Source organism: Prionailurus viverrinus, chromosome B1, assembly GCF_022837055.1.
Source record: "Prionailurus viverrinus isolate Anna chromosome B1, UM_Priviv_1.0, whole genome shotgun sequence".
NCBI lineage: Eukaryota > Metazoa > Chordata > Mammalia > Carnivora > Felidae > Prionailurus > Prionailurus viverrinus.
The window spans coordinates 15,007,342-15,033,115 of NC_062564.1; the positions used below are offsets into that span (position 1 = coordinate 15,007,342).

General features: G+C 45.6%; 1 protein-coding gene across 3 annotated transcripts in view; it reads left to right on the plus strand.

Moving 5' to 3' along the window:
* The window catches only part of STOX2 (storkhead box 2), a 115,664-nt gene that overhangs the window by 82,742 nt on the left and 7,148 nt on the right, over positions 1-25,774 (plus strand). For all 3 annotated transcript variants that reach the window (XM_047856629.1, XM_047856630.1, XM_047856631.1), the window contains 2 exons: positions 10,755-10,907; positions 18,603-20,868. In XM_047856629.1, the coding sequence (XP_047712585.1) occupies positions 10,755-10,907; positions 18,603-20,868 (2,419 nt within the window). The remainder of the gene's footprint in view (positions 1-10,754; positions 10,908-18,602; positions 20,869-25,774) is intronic.

The following is a 25,774-nucleotide window of genomic DNA, read 5'->3' on the forward strand; positions in this document are numbered from 1 at the left end:
GTATGCACATATAATATGCATATGCACATACATATATAATACATATATACACATATAATACGTATATATACATATATAAAATTATATACGTATATATCTTAGCTTTTCTGCTTCCCAGTCAAACTATTCCATTCACTCAGTGCTTATGCTCACATTTAAGAGGTGAGTGGTCCGATTAAACGAATTCATACTAGTGTAACAAAGACTGTTACTCTCTCATTCTTTTTGCAGATGTCTCAGTTTTGTTTACAAACAAAAAAGTTCCTTTTTAGGACAGAGTGATTGTTCTATTGAATTGCTATCAGTAGATATTCAAACACCGTCAAAGAATAAATGGAATAAATTTAAGTGGGCTCAGGGAAGGTAATTATAATACTCCTGCATTTGTCAAATAGTTTTTAGGTCTCAGGGGCAGCATAAGCACCCAATATCCCTTATCTTCTTTAATCCCCTCAACTCTGTAAGGTGAACATCACTTTGTGTACTTCGCCCGAGAAGAAACCGCAACCCCCCAAATTAAATAATTTGCCCCAAATCCCGCAGCCAGTGAAGAGCAGAACTGGGCTCTGAACCTACAGTTTTGGCTGCAGAGTCCATGGCCTCTATCCGTCTTGCGATGCCAGACTTGGGAGAGTAAAGTTCCTTCTTGGTACAGTGAGTTGGGCGTTTTCTCTGTGGCTCTCTTCTGGCCTCCGTACCTCATTCCAGCAGACTCTTACGTGGTTCTTTCATAACAGCCTCCATGACTGTTGGAAGGGGTGGTTAGAGTATTCAGTTGTTGGGGAGTTGGTAGCAGTCATTCGGTATAATTGCGCTGTAATTTGGGAACGGTCATTTAATTAGGCCTTCTTGTTCTGGTATAATTGCATTTTAGAGAAATCAGTCACAGTATGGTTGCAATACCAGCCATAAGCTAGTGAATCCGGGAGTATAGAGACTGAGGAACAGCTGTGGCGATTCTACCTTGTAAATGGTGGGAGAGAATGACCCTGGAGGTGTTAGACTCCTGTATTAAACTGTCCTTGAGAAATATCGCCGGTGCAAGTTGGAGCATCTGATCCGTCTCCGGTGTGAGGCTGGGTTCTGGTGCGGGATAGATTAACTTAGGCACGTGGGTCTGGTCTCACACGACGCACTTAAATTGAAGAGAAGGAGGACGCTGTCTTACAAAGGACTTCTGTTGGCCAGGTGCCCTACCGGTGTGTAACACCTGAGAAATTAGTTGTTCAACGAGGACTGGTATTCCGTCATGATTTTATCCCTGGGGGTAAATGGCTGTAACTTAGCCCCGGACGAGGGTCTAAAGAGAAGGAGGCAGCTGGTGATGGAAACGTCTGGCAGTTAGCAGGGTCTCACCTTGCCTTGTCCATGTATGTGCCGTCCCTAGGTATTCAACGAGCATTTGCGTGCCTGCTTGTGAATAGCACTCCGCCAGGTTTTAGTCCATACACACGTGCTAATGTGGAGCCCGAGCAAAGGTTTGAATTACTGAAGCATTTAATTGGCCCGATGGCTCACATTGCCATCCTAACTTTTCAGCTACGCATCTAGCACAAGAGCAAAATGGTCCAGCGGTGTTATCTGACTCTGATTAGAGAGCTGTCTGAAGCATTCCTGCTGACGGTGACAAGGGCCCCCCAGCAGGGGGTTTTCACCCATCACCGCCCACGGGTTGCCCTTCTCTACCTCATCCTCCACCCTTCCTGGCTTGCCCATCTCTGCTTATCCTGTGGCAATTTTTTATCAGTAGCCAAATCTCAGCTAACAAGAGTGGTAGCTAATATAACTAATGAAAGCTCGTAGACGGAGGAAGATAATGGGTTTCCGAACCGATTGATTTGTCATCACACCTAGCTGCATGTCTGTGCATTAGACAGACTGCTAAGCAGAAAGATTCAGGACACGCGGTGGACATTAACCCATTTATGTGTGCATGTGTGCACGTGTGTGCACCATATGCCACCATGATTGCTCGTTCGCTCTCATCAGAAGTTTCTTACGAAAGTCACGGGGAATGGACACCATTAACTTTACTATTATTAACGGGAACCCCTTATTTACATTTCTCTTTGGGATTAAGACAGTTCGTTTATTCAAATGGTAGCTTAGGAATTGGACCTTCTTTAAGACACTCATCATGTGTTGACATAAAGCACCGGGTGACTTTAGAAAAGCTAGTGTAGAATTTCTAAATATTCTAAAATTCCTTCTTTTTTTTTTAAAGAAAAAAATGTCATCTTTACTGCCATCGACTATTGCAGGGAAGGCCCAGCCTTAAATTTCTGAAAACAGTGGCATTTAAACCAAACATATAGTAAACTGGTAAAGCGGGCTTTTTCTTTTTTTTTTTTAATTTTTTTTTTCAACGTTCATTTATTTTTGGGACAGAGAGAGACAGAGCATGAACGGGAGAGGGGCAGAGAGAGAGGGAGACACAGAATCGGAAACAGGCTCCAGGCTCTGAGCCATCAGCCCAGAGCCTGACGCGGGGCTTGAACTCACAGACCGCGAGATCATGACCTGGCTGAAGTCGGACGCTTAACCGACTGCGCCACCCAGGCGCCTCTAAAGCGGGCTTTTTCAATGCCATTTTCCTTTTAGATTTCAAATGCAAACATTTGAAAGTCAAGTATAGTAATTTGGTTCCAAGGGAAAGCTGTTTAAAATAACGCAGCTGTAATGCTCTGCCCTCCTGCAGGGGTCGCTGTCTGCTCGAGAGGGTATGGGAAGGGAATACGTGTTCCTCTAGAGCAACTTTTTAAAAAAATATATCATAGTAGACCGTCTGTTCCAAGAACCAAACAATATTTATACATAAAATTGGGGTCCATAAATTGAACTCATTGTAAAACACAAGGTCCATCTGATGCCCTGCATCAGAGACGTTGTTCACTTAACCTCAGAGAGCTTATGACTTCCCCAGGCTCACGGGTGTTTTCAGGTAAAACTTGGCTTGTCAGGAGTTCCGTGAATAGCTCATTGGAAGGAATAGAGTCGTCCTGCCGCTGTGCCCACTGTACATTTTATAGGCATGTTGGACCATTTTTATGAGTCACGGTATCTACCGCATGTGGTAATTTTATTGGCATCTATAATTTTAACTTTAGTGTTAATTTTGGCAACACAGAGAACAAAAACAGGCACGCTTTCATCCCGAGGAGCAAAGCTGAGCAAGACTTTGAATGAGAAAGAGTAAATGATGAAGCCTTTATTACAAGGGAAAAGATTAATAGCCAATATATTTTGCTATTCTTTTTAAAATTAAAGCCCACTTTTTTTCCAGATTGGACTGATTATTAAAATAGTTTCCCCGGCAAGATGGAAACAGAGCTACACATGAGTACTATATTATGCTTTTATGCCAGAATCCTGCTGCATTGACATAGAATCACAGAATCATTGAGAGCCTGAAGGAATCTTTGACATCATTTCCCTTCTCAGATGAGGAAACAGCGCAGAGTGGTAATTGTGTTCTGTTGTGAGAGACTGGGCGCTTAGCAAAATACCTCCTGAATGCCTTTGTATGTTGGGAATTTGCTGATTAGAAATTAGTACAGTTGCAGAACCGCGCCTGGAAGTAGGCTGCTTTGACTCATGAACTTGATTAGAGTCGAAGGTAACTCTTCAATCCAGAGTACAGACTCAATTGGCATTTACAAGGAAAAGTTGTGTTTAAAAATAAACAGGAAAACAGGGTAATTTAAACATAATGCTGGTGCTTGAAAAAAATGGGTTATTTAAAGAAGGTTAAGATAGAAGATGGGCTTCGGGGTATTTTCAGTGTTGTAGTTTATTATCATGTAGTTCACCTGGAAGAACTATGGCTGTCTGTTGTTTGTTTGGTTTTTTTTTTAACGTGTATTTATTTTTGAGGCGGGGGGAGGGACAGAGAGAGAGGGAGACACAGAATCCGAAGCAGGCTCCAGGCTCTGAGCTGTCAGCACAGAGCCCAGCACGGAGCTTGAACTCACGAACTGTGAGATCATGACCTGAGCCGAAGTCGGACGCTTAACCGACTGAGCCACCCAGGCGCCCCTATGGCTGTCCTTTTCTTACAGTCGTGTGAAGATGGGGACTTTAAGATGGAAGGAAATGGTATGCTTGCTCTTCTAGTTAGGTATCTTTTGGAAAGCTGCAGTTATCATCTGGGAAGAGATGGGTGTAAATTGTCATGAAAGTCGTGTCTTCCTAGGCTCTGTTGCCCTCCCTCATATGCAGAGACTGAGGAGTCCGGAGAACCTAGATTAATGACTGAAAAAAAAAAGGCATTTATAAAGAAAAGAGCTTTATTACAGTACTTTTTTTTTTTTTTTGGCACACAAATAGAACCAAGATAGGAACCACTTTGCAAGGCGAGTGCCTAAAGGTATTGAATATATAACAGGCTCTCAAATATATTTCTTGAAAGGATGAATTATGTGAGCGAGCATTTTTTTTTTGAAATAATTCCAGCTAAAGGAACTGGCCAGAAGTTGGAAGGGAAAATAGAGGTGGGGGGGGGGTTCAACAGTAAAAACGCACGCTTGGGGTACAGATATCACTGAGGTAGAAATAACTAGCTGTAGATACTGAGGGACGGAGAAAGTCAGCACGGGCATGATTTCTACCTGTCGTGCCGGATGCCCCTTGTCAAACAAACCAGTTGCCGGTTTGTTTCCCACGGTGGCACAGAACTGATTTTCTGACACCAACATGTCACGTGATTCCTCCGTATAAACACACGAAGAGGTTCCCCATCAGCATCAAGAATTGGACCGAAGCCTCTGGTCAGGCAGGACCTGGCTCCTGTTTTTCTTGCTAGCCTGCTCCAGCTGTGCCCAGGTGTGCCCCGCTCCCCGGGGAAGGGGGGTGCTGCCCCACACCTGCTATCCCGCCTCTGCCGGGCTCCCCACCTTCTCCCCATGACCCTGGGCAGGCGGTCTCCTCTGTCCTCATGCTTCTCAGCTGACCGGTACCTTAAATGAAAGCGGCGTCCAAATGTTCGCTGAGGCATCGAGCTTTAATGTCGAATGCTCTTAAAAGCAAAGAGGTTTGCTTACAATGGGAACATTTTCATGTCTTCTCAGAGTTGCATTTTATTTACCAGGAACTTACGGAATGCTTCCTCTGTCCAAGGCACCGTGCTTGGTCTTATCCGAATTATTTTGGATTTGACAAATGTCCCCTGAGGATTGTACTTAAGTGGATGTTTGTAAGAAGGTAAAAGCTGAAGTAAAACCTACTTTACCCCTTCTTTTTGGAACAACAGGACAGAATTGTGGTCCAGAAAGAATTTGCTAGTCTGCAAAGGAGCCATGAGTTGTCTTTATTGAATGCGTACAGAACTAATTCTGACAATAGAAAAATCCATCCCATAAATTATAGGCAAGTAACAATTCATAGTTTATACACAGTGTGGTAGTTTCTGTAGATTATGGTGACCCACAAGATTTTGGCAGTATTTACGTTCCCTTGTTTTCTTCTTTGACTGTAAATGTGGTCCAGTTGTTGGAAGAATTTTCTAGTATTTTAATTAAGAGTGATTAGCTGGCTCATTAAGCAGGTCTTTATATCAAAGAACCATAGAAAATCATGGTAAACTTGAATGATGTGTTGTATTGATACCTATGATTCCTTTAATACAGATCTTAAATGTATGTCCTAAACCTCACTTCATATATAATTACTTTCCTGTGGTAACTGCTGTGTTTGGGTGCTCTGTTGTTGATGAAATTAATAAAGGGAGTCTTAGAAATTGCACGGTTAAGTATATTCGGTCTCTTGTTATTTTGTTTGAAATTATTTAGCAAGATACAAGAAGGAAGTCGCAATCCTTTAAATACCCTGAGAAATTCCTAGGATTACAGTGTTATCAATGGCCATTTATTCATTCATTCATTCATTCATTCATTCAACAAACACTTACTGGGTGTGTGATGTATTCTCTGCATTATTCTAGGCATCGGAAATCTAGTAGGAACGTAGCATTCAAATGTTGTTCTTTTACGGAGCTCTTAGTCAAGTGGGCGAGACAGACAGTGAACACACAGACACACACACACACACACACACACACACACTCAGACAGTGAAGAGAGTAGCTTGCTGAGATTCTGGTACCAGTTCAGGTGTGCGTGTGGGTTTTCCACATCACCAAGCAGTTCTCCAACACAAGCGGACTGTCCTACAGTTCAGCTGATTTCTGATATCATCTTCCTGGAGATAGCATCAGATCCCACAGGTTTTACCTGAATTCTTTGGGATTTGGCAGATGTTCCCTGAGGACTATACTTAAATGGATGTTTGTAAGAAAATAAAGCCGGAGTAAAACCTGTTTACCCCTTCGTTTTAGAACAATATGAATTATGGTGGCTCAGAAACAATGTGTTCGCCCACAAAGTAGCTGTGAGTTTGCTCACTCCTGTAAGATTGCCCCCCTTCCAAGCCGACCAAAAGCCCAAATTGTCACCTGTGCTTCTGACTGACTGGCTATAAATTGGTTTCCATGAGTCCTCCTTGGATTCAGTTAACTTGCTCATAGAACTCAGGGAAACACTTTATTTATTAGAGTGCCGGTTTATTATCCAAGGATACAACTCAGAAGAGCTGATGGGACCAAGTGCAGGGAAGGGGCTCAGACCTCCCATGACCCTCCCTGAGCACACCCCTCTTCCCCAAATATCCACGTGCTCACCCGCGTGGAAGTTCTCTGGACCCCATCCTTTGGGTTTTCAATGGAGGCTTCGTTAAGGAAACGTGATTAAATCATTGGCCATTGGCCACTGATTCAACCTGCAGCCCCTCTCCCCTCCCTGGAGGCTGGCGGTAGGACTGCAAGTTCCATCTCTAGCCACCAGCTCGTCCCCTCCCCCTTCCCGCTGGTCTGTCCCTAGTTTCAGGTCTAAAAGCCACCTGATTACCGTAACAAAAGACACCTTATGTCTCTCCTCACCTAGGAAATTCCCCCTGGTTTTAGGAGCTCTGTGCAAGAAATGGGGATAAAGACCAAATATGCATTTACTCTAAATCACATATCAGACTTGGGTAACAGGAGAGAGTCTCTCTTGTAGCGTTGGGACAGCAGTACATCGGGTGGTCAGGACAGGGCTCCCTGAGGAGGTCCTGCCTTAAGCTGAGACCCAAAGGAGGAGAAGCCAGTCCAGCAAAGGCCTGTGCAGGAAGCATCCCAGAAGCTCAACACACGCAGAGGCCCCAGTGCAGAAAAAGCTTGTTGTGATCAGAGAACAGGGGAGGTTGTGAGCGTGGCAGAGGGAGAGGGTGGGGAGGTGGGAGGGTGACCGTCCCAGAGGTGGGTGGACAGACCCAGACCCTGACCCTGCCACTGCAGGCCTGGTGAAGCGATCCCTCTCTGGGGCGCTGTGTGCAGTCACTGTAGGACGTTCTGCAGGGTGGGGGCATGTTTTCTGTTTTTCTAAGACCCGGCTGTCCTGTGAGGAAAGCAGTGTCAGGTCAGAGGGAAAAGTGACAGTCATCCAAGCCATCCCAATGGGTCAGGAGAGAGCACGGTGCTTTGGAGGGCAGGTAGCACTGGACATAGAGCAGAGGAGCCCATCTAGGGAGCACCTGGGCCCGGGGTAGACAAGGATTGCCGATGGGCTTGGGGACCTGCGGGGAGTGGAAAATAATTTATCTTATGCAGTATAAAAAATGAGGTGACGAGATAGTCACTTAGAGCCTCCAGATTCCATTCCGTTCTGTACCCTGAGTGAAAAGTTATGGCGCATATATTTCAATATTGTCGCAACACTGAGCTTTTTCGAAGCAAATGCAATTCAGACGCACTTGAAGCATGCTGGCCCCTGTAGTTGGCGGTGAAGAATGAAAAGAAATTAACTTAGGAGATAGCAGTTCAACTAAACAGATCATTTTAGCTAAAAGCATAAGGACAAGAGTGGCCTGAACTCAAGCGGTCCGTTTGCTAACAGCCCTATCTTTTCTCTGGAGAGTGCAAGTTCCCTGTATCCTCTACAAGACTAGAAGGGAGACCTGCATTCAAAAAACAAAGATCATATTTAGTGGTTTTGTACCCCTGGTCTTCTGAGAAGCCCTTAATCGTAATAGGCAAGGTTCAGAAGGTGTTCAGCTCCCAAATGGATCCCGGGTCGGAAGGTGCCGGAATCTGCACTGATCTCCCCCGTGGCCCGCCGACCCCAGATGCCTTAGCCAACCGAGCAAGAACCTAGCCTCAGTGCCCCAGCCTCTCCTGCAGGAGGCGGAGGGAGAGAGAAGGACTTCCAGAAGAGATCTTTCCGGAGGCTGTGGCTGAGCTACAGGGGCCGCTGTGGGGAGGGGGGATTTGAACAGGAAGAGCTCCAGACTCCCACCTCCCCTGCACCTCACCACTACCACCGGTTCATCTATTACGCCTGAGCCTTTAGAATTAATTTGGTTTGAACTGAGGGTATAATAGCTTTTAAGAAGATCTATACTGACGGTGCCTGGGTGGCTCAGTCGGTTAAGAGTCAGACTCTTGATTTCAGCTCAGGTCACGATCTCAAGGTTCGTGAGTGCGAGCCCTGCGTCGGGCTCTGTGCTGACAGTGCGGAGCCTGCTTGGGATTCCCTCTCTCTCTCTCTCTCTCTCTTTCTCTTTTCCTCTCTCTCTGCCCCTCCCCCCTCAAAATAAATAAACTTAAAAAATATATATATGCTGTTCTAGGCAGTCGCACACTTGCCTACTGAGATGGTCCTAGCCCTCACTTTTGAGCCACCAGTATGAATTGAGCTTTACCAGCCAGCAAGTGATGCTCATGCCCCCAGTGGCAGCCAAAATTCCACGTTCTCACTTCCACCCACTGCTACCCCACCGAATGTTTGAAGGAGGCCTCTCTTTGTGATTCTTCTCTTTCTGTTCCATTGGCCCCCAAAGCTCATGTATTCTGGTCAGTTCTGCCTTCTGCTGTTCTCTCCTTCTGGGCCTGGGTACTCCCCACTCGCTTTGACCACTCTTCTCCGCCCTGTCTTGGAGAGCACGGAGCCACAGCAGAACTGACTGGAGCCCCGAACTGAGCTGGGCTTGGTGGCAGGGGTGGGGCCTTCAGGCTTTGACTCCGGCTTCCCTCTGCCTCATCCCTGCACCTGTTAGGCTTAACCCCCCTCTGGGGGTTTTCATTCCCGGGCCCCGTTGCCTGGTTCCACCCATCAACCCTTTTCCCATCTAGTCCATCCAAGCACGTTCAGGTTCTTTCTCGAAGGGCCTCTGGGTTCCCAGCAAACCGGGAATCGCGGCTGGGCACAGCTTTGAGTGCCCGACAGTGAGGAGCTGGCCCACCCCAGAGGGTCCTGACATACTCCCAGGAGGGCACTGCCCAGTGCCACAGGCTGACCTGAGCCTGGGTTCTGGCCAGCATCTGGGAGTTTATTACATGGGAGAAATCAGGCCCAAGAAACAAAAAAGGAGAGATTATGTAAATACATGTGGGAAGTCAGCTCAGCAGCTCCCAGATCCTCTGCTCTGCTGCTAACTTTACCCTCTTTCTGTGGGGCCCTTTTGCACACGACACCCTACCGAGCCCCAGGTGGCACCCAGGTGGCACCTTCAGGCTTTCCTGCTCTTCCAGTCTCTCCCTCCGCTGGGGCCCTAGCCCCACCCCAGAGATCTTTACGGGGAATCCTAGGAATCCTCGGAATATAACTTGAAAAGCACCACACTGCAACACAAAGACCGCAGAAGTGAAGACAGAGCCTCAACGGTGCACGTTGATGCTCTTCAGGAACCATCATCAGCCCCTCGCGGCTGGGTCTTCAGCCTGTCCTCCGCCGCCACCGATTCTTCCAGTTGCAGACACGGGCAGGAGGTCACAGGGTCCCTTGCGGATGGTGATCTGCTCTCTCCTGTTCCCTCCAGTCCATCCGGCTTCTGAAAGTCACATCTGACTTTGTCGTTCCCGAAATTCCTTCCGTGGCTCACCCTCCCTCACAGGGTGAAGGCCTCGCGTGCTCAGCTGTCCCCTCGTGGTGGCCCCGCGCCCTTCCCCACTCCTCCCCAGAAAGCGGCTGCTTACAAGTCCTTCTCCCCCCACACCTCCCAGCCCCAGGCACACTCCCGCTTCAGCACCTGATTCCGGCTGCACATCCTCGGGGAAACCTCTCACTTCCAGCTTCTAAGCACCCCCTCCCCTCACCCCCCACCCCCGCCCCCGGTGCTGCTGCACCACCGCCCTGTCCCCTCTGTCCCAGAGTCTGTCATTCAGCCTTCTGTGGAGAACGGTGGACTTCGGTCTAGTCGCCTGTCTCCTCCCCTTACTCCTTGAGAGCAGAGATGATCTGGGGAGGGGAGCTCACTCCCTTTCCCAAGGAAATCCCAAGCCCCCAGCAGATGGCTGACACGTGAAGAGCCACTCAACATTTGAATGAATGAATCCTCACGTTTCCCCAAGTGCATTTGTCGAGATGGGAATGGCAGTTCTTAAATAAACCGGCTCCGAGTTAATAAAAACAGAGCTCATTTTTCAGCCTCGTGTCGTACGCCCTTCAGCTGTAAGTCTGTTGAAAGGAGATCTCAGGTTTTAGAGGCAGGTTCTGTTTGCCGAGGCCATTGGAGCTTCCACTGCTCGGGGGGCATCCTTCCACCTGAGGGGCATCCACTGTGTGGCCGTAACAAGCTTCAGCGTTCAGAGTTGATCGTCCTCATGATACTGGGAACCGGGAAGGGTCATGGTGTGTGCGTGTGTGTGTGTGTGTGCGCGCGCGCGTGCATGTGACAAAAGGCTGGGTCTTTTAATGAACTGCTTCCTTGAAAATTGTCTTTCTGCAGGTGATGTGTCACCAATCAGCATGTCTCCCATCAGTCAATCTCAGTTCATTCCACTCGGGGAAATCCTTTGCTTGGCCATCTCAGCAATGAACTCAGCGAGAAAACCTGTCACCCAGGAAGCGCTGATGGAGCATCTGACCACGTGTTTCCCAGGTAATGGGAAGAGAATGTAGCACTTTCCAAACAGACATGTGTGCTGGTCGCTCTGGGACCTCATGTGGACCGTGGTGCCTCTCATTGAAATGTAATAGAAAAAAAAATGTTTTGCCAAAACTGGCCAGAAACGTTCCTTAGGTCTGTAATTAGACATCAAATCATCTCTGTTATTTCAAAACTAACGTGCCGTCTCCAGGTGATAATGTGATGCTTTTTTTAAGGGGCACTGAGAAGAAGAAATACAGTCAGGATGCGTGAAGAATTCTGGCAAAACCCACCAAGGTTCTAGTCAACTTCAACATAACCTTTATTTTTTAAAAAAAAAATTAGTGTTTATTTTTGAGAGAGAGAGAGACAGAGCATGAGCAGGGGAGGGGCAGAGAGAGAGGGAGACCCAGAATGCGAAGCAGGCTCCGGCCTCCGAGCTGTCAGCAAAGAGCCGACGCGGGACTCGAACCCACGAACCGTGAGATCACGACCTGAGCCGAAGTCGGACGCTCAACCGACTGAGCCACCCATGACGCATGGGAGCGTGTCGGAAAAGTTTAGTCCCAAGGGATTACACTAGAGCGATAGTAAGGACAGACAAACAAATAAACAAAAACATCTTGCATGCTTGTGTCATGGCCTGATGAGTTTTAATAATAGGATATTTGATAAATTAGTTAAGATCTCATTTTAAAGGAAAAAAATAAAATGTTTCCTTGTCTCTTAAATATTATAATAAGAAGACAATAGTCCAGCTGCCCTACCAATGGCATTTGGTGCCTCCGGCACCAGAAGACGTTAGGAATAGTGATAAGCTAAAGACAGCGTGACCTGTCTCAAGGGGGGCAGCCCGGTCCTCAGCTCCCGTGTATTGCGCCCCCCCCAAAAACGTCAAACCCTGCCAGAGCTTCAAGAGACTGCTTTTTCAAGAGACTCTGGAAACTCTGTAGAATCTGTGACATCTGTAGATTTCCTTAACTATTGGCAGTTACGTGTGTGTTGGGTGTGTGTGTACATTTTAACACACGGGTGCCCGTGACTTGCAAGTCAAATAAAGCACGTTATCGGGCCACCAGTTTGGCAGCTTGGACTCGACATGTACCTAGATGGAAATAGAGCTTACCCAAAAAATGAACTCTCGACATAGTTTTCATCCAACCTAGAAGGGACCTTGGTGAAACAGAAGCTGTGGACTATATCAGTTCCCTTTTGCCACCAAAATGCCGGGTAACAATCACAGGTCATGGATGGCATACGGCAGTGAACGTTTATTCAGCTCATGTGTCTGGGGGTTCTCCGGGAGTCAGCGGATCCAGACTGGACCTGCCCAGGTGGCCCTGCTCCACCTGTACCCCATCCTTTTTGGAAAAGAGGACAAGCAGTGGCAAGTTCTGCTAACGAGGACGGCAGAGGCCACAAGAGAACAAGTCTGGTTATACAGAGGCTCTTCAGCCCTTCGGTCACACCACACCCACTGACATTTCATGGGCCAGAGCAAACCTGGCCAAACTCAAGGTCGAGGTGTAAGAAAATGCACCCCACCCATGGCAGAGGGCAAGAGGAATACTTCTGGTTTTTTTTTAATGTTTATGTATTTTGAGAGAAAGCACCCACATGTGAGTTGGGGAGGGGCAGAAAAAGAAAGGGGGAGAGAGAATCCCATGTTGTCAGCACAGACCCTGAAGCGGGGGTTGAACTCACAAACCATGAGATCCTGACCTGAGTGGAGATCAAGAGCTGGTCGCTTAACTGACTGAGACTCCCCACTTTTCCTTTTGCCCCGAAGGAACTTTACATTTCTCTCCCAGTGATTTATTTCCTCCTTCTTCAGTTTTCTAATTAACACGCTTGGAAACTATGTGTGCTGTTTAAAAACTCTAACACAGACCGACCGACCTTTTGCAACCTATAAATTAACCTTAAATTTTCTAACATTATCTCTGAATATTCTTCACTGTCTGATCGTCTTTCTTTGTTAACTTTCAGGCAAACCCTTTTCCTTTCAGTAGCAAGATAAACAGAGTGCCAGGTGAGAGCAATCTAAGGGGACCGATGTGGTTCACAGATGTAATGCTCTTGTGAAGAAAGACCCTTCTTGGTGGCCTTGTACCTGGTTGGCCTCTTCTGACATCAAACTTCCCCACAGCTTTTGAAATCTGTTTTTATGTAGCTTCGTGGGAGATCACCTAGCTTTTCCAAAATTGGTTACATCTCTCCCATTACTGGGCTATGAAATAGAGAATGGAAAGAACACAGAGCCGGTATGTAAGAGTAAATTGTGAAAAATAGCAAAATAAAGTAGTAAATTGCCAAGCAGTTGATTACAATATGACTAAGTTGGAATACTTTTGTAGAGAAATCCATAGGTCACCTGTACTTAAAAGAATGACTGCTTTGCTAGCTTTTATTATGGCATGTGAATTTAGATCTCAATGCCTTGTCATCAGACAGGCCGAGGGGAGCGAACTTCACCTTTTTCAGCTTTGTGACACTGATGACTAACGGGTCAACCCCACATTGCAGGGGCGCTGTACAGATCTGAGTCTGGGGCAGGGGTTGGCAAACCATGGGTGCAAGCTAAGTGTGGCCCACCACTTATGCTTGTAAAGAAAGTTTTATTTGGAACTTTGTTAGAACACAGCCTTGACTATTTGTTTATGTATTGTCTTTAGCTGCTTATGCGGCAGTTACAGAATTGAGTAGTTGCAGCTGGGAGATCAGAGGCCTCACAAAGTAATATAATTACATTCTACCTCTTTAGAGAAAAAGTTTGCTGACCACTGGTTTAGGGCGTGGTAGTAATGATTTAAAACTTTGTTCAGCAATAGTTCATATTTTATCTTATTTTTTGATGTTTAGTTATTTTTGAGAGAGAGAAAGGCAGAGGTGAGTGGGGGAGGGGCAGAGAGCGAGAGGGAGACACGGAATCTGAAGCAGGTTCCAGGCTCCAAGCTGTGAGCCCAGAGCGTGATGCGGGGCTCGAACTCCCAAGCCGTGAGATCATGACCTGTGCTGAAGTCAGGCGCACAATCGACTGAGCCACCCAGGCGCCCCATGACTGTTTACTTTTATATAGCTTACTGCCTGAAAATAAAGTTTTGACTTTATTTAACTTAATATTTAACTTAATGTCATTAAAACATTTGAACTCTCATATTTAATGCATATGTTATACGTAAAAAGAATAGTCTAGATTTGGGCCTCCATTACTGTTTTGGTCATCCATATTCTTTTTTTTTTTTTTTTTAGTGTTTATTTTTGAGAGACAGAGAGACAGAGCATGAGCAGGGGAGGGGCAGAGAAAGAGAGGGAGACACAGAATCCAAAGTAGGCTCTAGGCTCTAAGCTGTCCGCACAGAGCCCCAACACCAGGGCTCAAACCCACGAACCGCGAGATCATAACCTGAGCTGAGATTGGACACGCAACCAACTGAGCCACCCAGGTGCCCCTAGACACCCATATTCTAAAGAAACTTTTTAGTGAAAAGTCTCCTAGTAAAAATGCCTGACATACTGAAATGTAAACCCTTTTATCACCTTTCTATATTGGTTGAATTTTGGAATTTCCATTATAGAAACAAGAATTTTTCTTAAGGTATAAAAAGAATAAATACTTGCTTCTCAGCTAAGTAAGGACTCATCACCCACCCATCCAGAAGGATCACTTAAATTGAACTAGTACTTGTTGGGTTGTTCATGATTGGATCTTCCTGGGAGGAAAGCTGACTCTCAGAGAAAGAGACCTATAGGCTGCTAATGGGGTTGAAGTTTGCTTGTGAATTTGCTAGAGAATATTAACCTATGTATGTGTATATATATGCATATGTATGTATATGTGTATATGTATATGTATATATGTACATATATAATATATATTATATATACATTTAACATATATGTATATGTGTATATTATTATATATGTATATGTGTATATTATTATATATGTATATGTATGTATACATATACATATATAATATTCTGTCTCCCATCTCATCCCCTTACATTGGTTCTTGCTAAATTCTCCCTCAGCCAGTGTTCTTCACAAATGAGAAGAAATAATCCAGAGAAGCCCATTGAAAGTTTCCATCTAAAATGCTTAACATACAGAAGGTATACATAAGCGCTCCATTCCAACGATTTTCAGATTTGTGGCATTAAAGGGATATGTAAGTCTAAGTAACCTCGCGTTGTCATGCAGTGTTATTAGATCTCTGTTTTTGCTTTGGAAGATGTAAAAGTGTGGAAAAGGAGAGAAGTCGGGTGTCAGCCTTATTTGGATACAGAGTTCATCTTTTTGTTCTTTAAGCCCTCAAAATCCAAGCTCATGATGAACTATGGGAACAGAATCTGGAAGTGGTTGAATGCGCAAACTTCGAAAAGTACCCATCACGGCCATCTCTGTCCCAGGGGAGCCCTGCAGACCTCTCATGGAAGTCTGGATTTCACAGACAACTGAAAGTGCAGTCATTATACTGGGGCTTCATAATAAAATAAGCATCCTAAATATCAGCGACTTTCAGTTAAAGCCTTGAAGACTCACAGGTAGAAGTGTGGAAGGTTGATTGGACAGGGCATGTTTCCAGCTTGTGTTTTCAAATTAGACATCCCTTGACCGATACACGTGAGGATCCAAGACACGAAGACTTCGTTCTGTAATACCGTCACAGTTTTGGTTTGTAGTAACAGCTGTTCTTCCGGATTACGCCTCAGCTTTCCTTTATAATGACAGCATAGTAACCTGGGCAGTCGTGAACTCGTATAAACGAGGCTTGCCGTGTTCTGGAAAAACTTGTTTCTGTTCCAGTGTTGACTGCAAGCAAGCTACTATGTAAGACACAGAGCTCTCATCTGGGGAGTTTTAGTCTGTGTCAGTGTGAACGGTGCCCCCAGACTTGTCCAGCAGGAGGCCCTGGTTGTTAGTGGGGTGTAGAAGCTCTTTTAAGTTGCTTCTCTTATATGCAAGCATTTTTTTTATTTTATGACGGCACTCAAGAATTTCATATATATGGTTTGGGTTCTATCGCTAATTCATATGAAGTTCATTTTGTGCAGAAACTATCATAAAAATTTTTTAAATTGTTATTATACCAGCCTTGAAGCCATTTGCATAAAAACCAGAGTACCTCTCTCAAGAGCAGAGCCCTAGACTAAAGGGAAACTATGCAGCTCAAACATTAAATAATTATACTAAACAATACATTATTCATAAGCAACGTTGCCTTTCCCACCTCGCCACTACGGATGCCTTCTGAATATGGTAACTCTTGACAGACGTGTATGTTACATCGCATTCATCGACTCTCTCCCAGGCCGTTACTAATGCTTTCATATCCCACTTTTGTAGTTTTGGAAGGATTGGGGGAGCCTAAACTTAGTTTACCTGCTGTTTTAGGTTGCTACAGAATGTTCTTAGGAGGTAATCTGGGTTTCCATGGATCCTGCCCCAAAGTTGAGACTATATGGTTCATGTTCATGGAGCCCCCAGTATATGTCAGGCACTGCTTTACATATCTTAAGCTCATTTTTAGAAATTTTAAGTTTATTCATTTACTTATTTTGAAAGAGATAGTGAGTGGCAGAGGGGCAGAGAGAGAGAGAGGGAGATACAGAATCCCAAGCAGGCTCTGCACTGTCGGCACAGAGCCCGACGCAAGGCTGGAGCCCACAAACTGGGAGATCATGACCTGAGCCGAAGCCAAGAGTCGGACGTTTAACTGACCGAGCCACCCCAGGCGCCCCTGCCTTAAGCTCATTTAAACTCACAACTACCCTACAAGGGTACATGGGGTTATTATCCACATCCCGATGACCATGGACAGAGGCTCAGAGAGGTTAGGTAAGTTACCTAAGGTGATAACCAGCAACACTCATTTTCTAGCATAACCCTAACCAAGTGCAGGTGGCTTAAACAACAGAAATGTATTTTCTTACAGTTCAGGAAAGCACAAAATCAAGGTATCAGCAGAGGTGGTTGGTTCCTTCGGAGGTCTGTGAGTTCAGAAACTGCCAGACCTCTCTCCTTGGCAGGTGGATGGACATTTCTACCAGTGTTTCTTCACATGGTCTTCTCTCTGTGCACGTCTCTGTGCCCACTTACCCCTTTTTAGAAGAACATTGGTCGTGTTGGAGTAGAGTCTACCCTGATGACCTCATTTTGACTTGTTTACCTCTGCAAAGACCCTGTCTCCAAACCAGGTCACATGCTTAGGTTTAGGGGATTAGGTCTGAATGGAGGAATGGTGTGGTGGGTGGGGTTCTGCATAATGCAGCCACTGCCACCAGGTAACAGTGATGGAGCTGGGGTTTGAATCCAGCAGTGTGGCCCTGGGCTCCAGGCTTTCAGTCTCCACGTCACACTACCTTAACTGTGTCAGGTTGAATCCCATGAAATTACATTTTTGTGGGTCAGACACGGTTGAATGTTGGCAGTATGATTCAACCTGACCTATTTCCAAATTATACCATCCAGATCAAACTAGTCAGGACTGTCGCCCTCAGTGTGCCTGGAACTGAGGAATGGACAATATCCAAGAAATAAGTAAATGTCCTCTAACCTGGAGAGTTTACTCTCTCTTAAGAATTTATACTTGTAATTCTGTCTCTTAAGAAAGACAAGGCATAGACATGCACACAGAACCCTTTGAACACAGTATCGGCCACGGTACCAGGAAGTCTGTCATTTTCTTCTGGAATTTCTATTCTAAGGACTATGGCATTTTCGGACTCAGTGACCAGACAGATGGAGAAGCTTCTAAGTTTTCACAAATGTATTTATTAGGGCTCTCTGGTTATGAGTTAGAAAAACTACCTCCATCCTGCTGACTTAGTCCAAGAAGGAGAACATTGTCACCCAAACTTCATCAGTAACGTAGTCACTTTCAAAACTGAAGGTAATGATTTCAGACCTGGAGGGTACATCTTGAACAATGGTCGAGTCTGATTGCCCTTTTAGGTAACTTACAAAGTTAAGTTTATTAAGTAAGCTTAATCTTGAAAAGTGAGTGTATGGAGTAGCTTCAAGTATGTATGGTGGCCTCTGTATATGTTCTATTGGTTTTTGATGATCAAGATAGCTATTTCAACCCAGTTTCCTTAGGTTTTTTTTGTAGTGAGAAAGGCTTTTCTGTAAACATATATTATATCATGTAAAACATTTTTCATTTTTCCATCCTTTAAAAATACTCTGCCTTTTCATGGCTCGGTTCAGGAAAGACCTTGTGACAACCGTAGCAATCTCACTGCCCCTAACTTCTGTCTCTCTTCCCGAACGCCTTTGAATCCTGCTGGCTTGCCATGTGGATGATACGTTGAAGCTTGGCAAAATTCATACGATTTTGTCTTAGTTTGGGCTGCTGTAAAAAATTCCCATAAACTGGTGGCTTAAGCACCAAACATTTCTTTCTCACGATCCTGGAATCTGGGAGCTCTGAGATCAAGGCACCTGCAGATTTGGTGTCTGGTGAGGGCCCTCTTCCTGGCGTGAAACCGGCCATATCCTCGCATGGTAGAGGGAGGGGGAGTGGCTTGTCTCTTCCTCTTCTTACGAGGGCACATCTCGAGGGCCCCATCCTCGCACCAGAGATTAGGATTTGCACATGTGAGTGTTTGGGGGGATACATTCAGTCCATAGCAGATCCTGAAAAATTGGGAACCAACAACAAGTTCCCTCTACATTCTCATGAGTGTGTTCCTTTGGTTTTAGGTGTTCCCACCCCAAGCCAAGAGATTCTACGGCACACGCTCAACACGCTGGTGCGGGAGAGGAAGATCTACCCAACTCCGGATGGCTATTTCATCGTGACCCCGCAGACTTACTTCATTACTCCTTCTCTCATAAGAACTAACAGTAAATGGTACCATTTGGATGAGAGGATACCTGACAGGTCTCAGTGTACCTCTCCACAACCCGGAACCATAACGCCCTCTGCCTCAGGCTGCGTCAGGGAAAGAACATTGCCCAGAAACCACTGCGACTCTTGCCACTGCTGCCGAGAAGACGTGCATAGCATGCACGCCTCGACTCTGCAGAGGAAACCTGCCAAGGACTGCAAAGACCCCTATTGCCCTCCTTCACTCTGCCAGGTGCCACCCACTGACAAGAGCAAAAGTACTGTCAACTTTTCGTATAAGACAGAAACTCTCTCAAAACCGAAAGATAGCGAAAAGCAGTCCAAAAAATTTGGGCTCAAGTTATTCCGGCTAAGTTTTAAAAAAGATAAGACCAAACAGCTAGCCAATTTTTCTGCCCAGTTTCCTCCCGAGGAGTGGCCCCTGCGAGATGAAGACACGCCAACCACTATCCCTAGGGAGGTGGAAATGGAAATCATTAGGCGTATTAACCCGGACTTGACCGTGGAAAATGTCATGAGACACACTGCACTGATGAAGAAACTTGAAGAAGAGAAAGCACATCGGAGTAAAGCTGGGTCCTCTGCCCATCACAGCGGAAGAAGTAAAAAGAGTAGGACTCATCGAAAGTCCCATGGGAAGTCTCGGTCCCACAGCAAGACACGAGTGTCTAAAGGAGACCCTTCAGACGGTTCTCATCTGGATATCCCAGGTGACAGAGAGTATGACTTTTGTGATCCTCTTACCAGGGCACCCAGGGAGGGCTGCTTCATCATTGAACACAAAGGAGATAACTTCATCATGCATAGTAACACGAACGTGATTGAGTCTCATTTCCCCATGACACCAGAATGGGATGTGTCTGGGGAATTGGCCAAAAGGAGAACTGAGATGCCTTTTCCTGAACCTTCCAGGGGAAGCTCCCACTCAAAAGTGCACCGAAGCCACAGCCATACCCAGGACCGAAGGTCCAGGAATGAGAGATCCAACAAAGCCAAGGAGAGATCCAGATCGATGGATAACTCAAAGGGCCCTCTGGGTGCTTCTTCTCTAGGGACCCCTGAAGACCTGGCTGAAGGCTGTAGCCAAGACGACCAAACCCCCAGCCAGTCCTACATTGACGACAGTACGTTAAGGCCCGCACAAGCAATTGGCCATCAAAGGGCTCATGTGTCATCCACGAGCTATAAAGAGGTGTGTATTCCAGAAATAGTCAGTGGCAGCAAGGAGCCTTCCAGTGCTTGTAGCCTCTTGGAGCCAGGAAAACCACCTGAGAGTTTGCCATCCTATGGGGAACTCAACTCTTGTCCAACAAAAACAGCTACAGATGACTATTTCCAGTGCAACACCTCCAGTGAGACGGTCCTCACGGCACCATCACCTCTGGGAAAGAATAAAGAGGATCATGACACTCTGACTCTGGCGGAAGGGGTGAAAAAGCTGCCTCTGTCTGATAGGCAGGCCCCACATTCTTCCAGGGAGCCTGTGGGGCACAAGGAGGAGTCACCAAAAGGGCCAGGTGGGGGCCCAGCTGTTTCGGGCGCAGTGGCAGAAGGGATCGCCAATGGACGCCTCGTCCAGCACCACAGCGCCGAGCCCAGCAGCCTGGACAAGAGGAAAGAGATATTCAGCAAAGACACACTGTTCAAACCTCTTCACAGCACCTTGTCTGTAAACAGCTATCACAAATCGAGCCTGTCCCTCCTCAAATCTCTCCCGAAGACACCTGCCGACACACTGCCAGGCCGATGCGAGAAACTGGAGCCGTCCCTGGGGACCTCGGTGGCACCAGCCATCCCTGGTTCCCAGCGTCAGCAGGAGTCCGGGGGGAACCAGGAAGCCTCTTTTGACTATTACAATGTCTCTGATGACGACGACTCTGAGGAAGGGGCAAACAAAAACACAGAGGAGGAAAAAAACAGAGATGATGTAGGCACCATGCAGTGGCTCCTTGAGAGGGAGAAGGAAAGAGACTTACAGAGGAAATTTGAGAAGAACCTCACCCTCCTTGCCCCAAAAGAAACCGACAGCAGCAGCAACCAGAGAGCCACGCATTCGGCACGCCTCGACAGCATGGACAGCAGCAGCATCACTGTGGACAGTGGATTCAACTCCCCACGGTAGGGAGAGGCATCTCTGCACACGGGCACACACACACATACACCTACCAGGGCCTGGGGCTTTATGCAAATAACTTGAAACGTTTTTTGATTTCACAGTTTTAATTCTGTGAATGCGGGTTAAGGGTTGTGTGAGCTGTATTGTTAACAACCTGTTTCTGACTTCTTTTTCAGGAATTGAAACAAATGTTTCTGCAGCTGTAGAGATCACCAATCTGGACTGGTGGGTTGGCTCCCTCCCTCAAACTTGCATCAGGCCAATCTAACTAGGACCAACATTTTCCAGTATTTTTCTTCTATGTGTATATTGCCCCCATGCTGGTAAAAGAAGTTTGTTTGTTTTTTTAGGTCCTCAAAAACAATAACTTTTTGGGTAGAATGAGTGGTCAGTAGTCAGTTGGGGGTTGGGTATAAATTAATTGACTCAAAGACAGGGGTCCCTCTAGTGGGAATGACAGATCTCAACCCCTTGGGGCATCCAGATGCTTGCTGCCACTGCAGTCCTGACTCTCTGCGCCCCCTTTCCCCCCTTTGCTCATACATTTCAGATCCACAGAGAAATGGAATCTTGTGTCTCTCACAGGAAGATGAGGGGCCCTTGCTCCATTAGATCAAAACGTGTGCCCACACTTTTATGTCTCCTCCTGCAGAATTGACACAACCCATTTAGGCACTCTGATTATAGCTGGTAATTCAGCAAAGGGTTAACAGCAGAGAGCATGTAATGCCTGACTGGCATGTCGAGAGCACTTAAAGTGGTTCAGGGGATAAGAAAGCCAAAGAGCGTCTGTGCAACTTCCTTTTTTTTTCTCCTTAACTCTTCCTTCTCCTCAAAGGGCGACTGGGGACCCAATTCTTCTAAATTCTACTCCAGATTGGTGACTCTGAGATGCAGAAATACTACTGAGAGGTTGACATTTCTCATGAGTTGTGATTCCCAAGATTCTACAGTATGTTTTAGAATTTTAACAAGTACCCAGATACGATTATATGCTTCATATATTATTTTAATTATTAAGAATTAAATGTAGTTCTGTTATGATTTCACTTTACTCTGGATAATTTGGGGACGGAGCATTCCCAAATCCAAATTGGGAATCGTTAATCTGTCTGTCCCATATTAGACCTTTATTATTCCTTAAAGGGCCAGTTCTTGATTATGATGATGATGATTTTTGCCATATAACCTTTTTTTCCAAGTTAACACGTGTGTGGAAGTCTAATGTCTAAACAAACCACAGAGACGGTGCTCTGGTGGAAGAGGGTGTGAGGCCAGGAGCCCCACATCTCCTCTGCCTGTCCCTCTAGGAGCCCTAACTGACCTCAGGGGGCCATGGCACTCAGTGTGAAAACCACTGGTCTACCTATTAATGACTTTTCTAAAATACGACTGCTGCTAAATATTTTTTAAGTCCCAAATCAAATCAAATGTATATATCCTTTTCTTTCTATTTCTGTCTTCTGCTCTTTTTTTTCCTCTTGAGTTTCTAATAGTGGGCACAGGAGAGGCACATTGAAGGTTTGTAGTTGATGGTAGATGTTCAAGACCATTGCTTATGGAAGGTGTGGTTTATTTTGCCTGTACCTTATGTTCGACTGTTTCTTACCCATATAGACACTACCTGACCAATGCTTTGAACACCAGCTTTCAACCTTGCACAGTGCCGCTTGGCCCCTGCACCTCCACAGAGGGAAGGCTGTGGTGCTCTAGAGATCATTGCTAAGAAGATATTGAGAATAGCTTAATGGGTTCTAACTCAAAAATCTCCCACTACATAATAGTGAAAGGAAGGTTTTTGGCTTGGGGGCAGATAAATGCATATATTCACGAAATCGTTGAACCAGTCTCGCCATAGAATGTATTGTTTTATCTCTAAATTTGAAATGCAGAATATAGAATTTATGAATGGGATTATTTCTTGACATAGGCTTTATTTTCATTTCTTTAATAACATACTTAAGGTTAAACGCTTTGTCCTGGTAGGAGGTAAGATCTCTCTGAGGAGACAGCCTTCTCACATTTAGGGATGTGTCTGTCCACTACTATGAGGGAGATTTTCTCTACTGGAATATGCAGACCGCCCATAAATTTCCCGCGGTTAGATAATCTACAGAGCAATTCCTAATTTTGCCCCTTTCGTATTTTAATATCCTTTGGTTAGAAGTTATGTCAAAACTTACTATACCTGTTTTTAAACTGTATTTTCTGTACACCTCAATTGATTACGTTGTTTTCTGATGCATGAAGAAGGTCTGTGAAGGAGAATGGTTGAGTTATAGGGAGTTTTATTCTATGGCATGAGTATTTTAGCCACAGAGCATTATCAGACTGATACCTCTCCACTGCCGTGAGATACAGAAGTCTTAAGTGGGCCATTTATTCGAATCTTCCAGTACTTAATTCACTGAGCAACTAAGATCCAACAACAATAACAAACAAACAAAAAAAAGACCAAGCAAGGTGATGTCCACACTCCCAGCTTTCAGTGCTGGCTCACAAGTCATGTTCAGCCACATTTCCAAAATTCTTTAGTCCCTTTCGTTGGGGACTAAAGGGTTTTGAAAAGGGGGGATTGGGGAGGGAAGGTAGAAGCTTCAACTGTGCTGGGAGATCTAATATTGAACATGAAAAATCTTGACCTCAGAGGCCTGCTACTCCAAATCTGAGGCCAAAAACTGCTTGAAAACACAGTGTGAAAATCAGAGGTAGCACAGCTTCCCGGGAGGTGTCTGCTTTGTGTACTGCGGGAGCACGTGCCTGTCGGAGCGCCAGGCCAGCGGAGGCACGCTCAGCCCGGGCACTGAGCAACCAGCGTCTTGGTTCACCTCTTCTGCTTATCAAATCCTGAAATCTTATTTTGAAGGTGGCACTCCACTATAGCTTTCTTTTTCAAGAAAGTAAGAACTTTTAAGTGTGAGGAATATTTTTGCTGTTAACGCTCTACCTCCGTCAGCTTTCTCAGGATCATGCCCAGAACCCTCATTATGAATGCCGCTCACCCTACTCATTATTACGGCAATAATGAAATATATCCTTTGGGGAAACTGGAGTACTATATACATTTATCACTATTAATGACTCAGGCCAAACGTGGCCAGAGGCATCTCGGAGCACCTACAGCTCCCAACTTAGATGATCTCTTGCAGTGATGTGTGTTTATGGTGTCTGGCATGCCTTAAAAGCTGGTTGAAAAAGTTTAAGTTGGTTTAAGGTCCTTTGGACTTTAAAGTGCATTTTGCCCTAGGAAAGATGTCATTTAGTCATGTATGGATTCTGAAACCAACTCATCGGAGCTACTTAATTCATTAGATGCCAGATGTACAACCGAAATAATATGTATCTAGCTTTTTAATGTACAGGTTCCTTGATGCGCATTTCTTCACAATCACCCTGTGAGTAGGTGAATCCCATAACTCTCCCCATTTTAGAGATGAGGAGATCAAATACTATAAAAGGTTGCTATCATGATTTAAGAATGAAACTGAAGGAACAGGGCAGGAAATCTTTGGGGTTCTCCATGTTGATTGCCCTTTTTCCTTCCTCCGCCTCACCCCGTGCCTCAGCTGTGGTGCTAGCAAGCCACGGATGACTTTTCTTAGGGAAGGTGTAAGGCAGGTAAGTAGGTGAGTCTAGCACTTTCCATCCCTTTAGTGCTGATGTTTTGGGGTATTCTTTAGGTATGCTCAGATCTACTGTGAGCACAATGAAAGAACTTGATTTACTTCTGTGAACACATTAACCTTCTGGGCGTGCACTTTGCAGTCAAGAAAAGTCCAGTTGTCCTTGTGGTGGTCAGTGAACAAACTTCCTTTTAAACAGTTACCTGTTTACCTGGCTCCCGGATGAGAAGCAAACTCAAGGCCACAAGGGGTTAGGATGAAATAGTCCATTCTCTAGGAACTACTGCCAAAGTATAGGCAGGCCCTGCCTTCCCAAAGTTTGCGTTCACAGCCCTTGGCTTTGACGAGAGACCCTACTCATTAACGGCTTTCTTCCTTTGAAAGCAAAAATCTTCAGATTTCTTTCAGATCGCAGAAACACGTACTAACTTGGGCCTTTCGTAAAAGTGAAGAAGCATCATTGCGAACATTAGGAAAGCGGGTGTATCTACTTTTTAACCATTTCGGCCTCTGGAAGGTTTCATGGGAACATCCTACTGTCAGATGGTGGGAAAACCTGCATAGGGTTCAGACAGCATTGCTATCCGTTCCGATGGGAATGAAAGAGCGGTGGTGAGGCTGTCCACTTCAGTAGTTTGACCTGTTTACTGGTTCCAGCAGGCTTACATCAGGGATGGGGGCCAACTTTCAGAGAATATTTTCTAAACTTTGAATCTGTCTGGTAGGGTGGATGGATATTTTGAGCGTCCTTGTGGTGTCTTCAATCTCTTTGTAAACTAAGCTTCTTATTACCATTTTGAGGACTTTGAACCTGGAACCTGTTCAGTTCCTACCAATCAGGCCAAGTAATTTTTTTTTTTTTTGGTGTTTTATTCTTGAGACAGAGACAGAGCATGAACAGGGGAGGGGCCGAGAGAGAGGGAGACACAGAATCCGAAGCAGGCTCCAGGCTCCGAGCTGTCAGCACATAGCCTGACGTGGGGCTCGAACCCACAAACCGTGAGATCATGACCTGAGCCGAAGTCGGATGCTCAACCCACTGAGCCACCCAGGCGCCCCTAAGTAATCTTATTTCTAATGCTATTGCCCTACACATTTAAAAGGCTAATGTTCTGAATCTCTTGGAACAATAAAACAAACTCACAGGTTTCTGACTTAGTAAAACTGAAAGAGAGGGGCACCTGGGTGGCTCAGTCAGTTGAACGTCCGACTTCAGCTCAGGTCATGATCTCACGGCTCGTGAGTTTGAGCCCCGCGTCGAGCTCTGTGCTGACAGCTCAGAGCC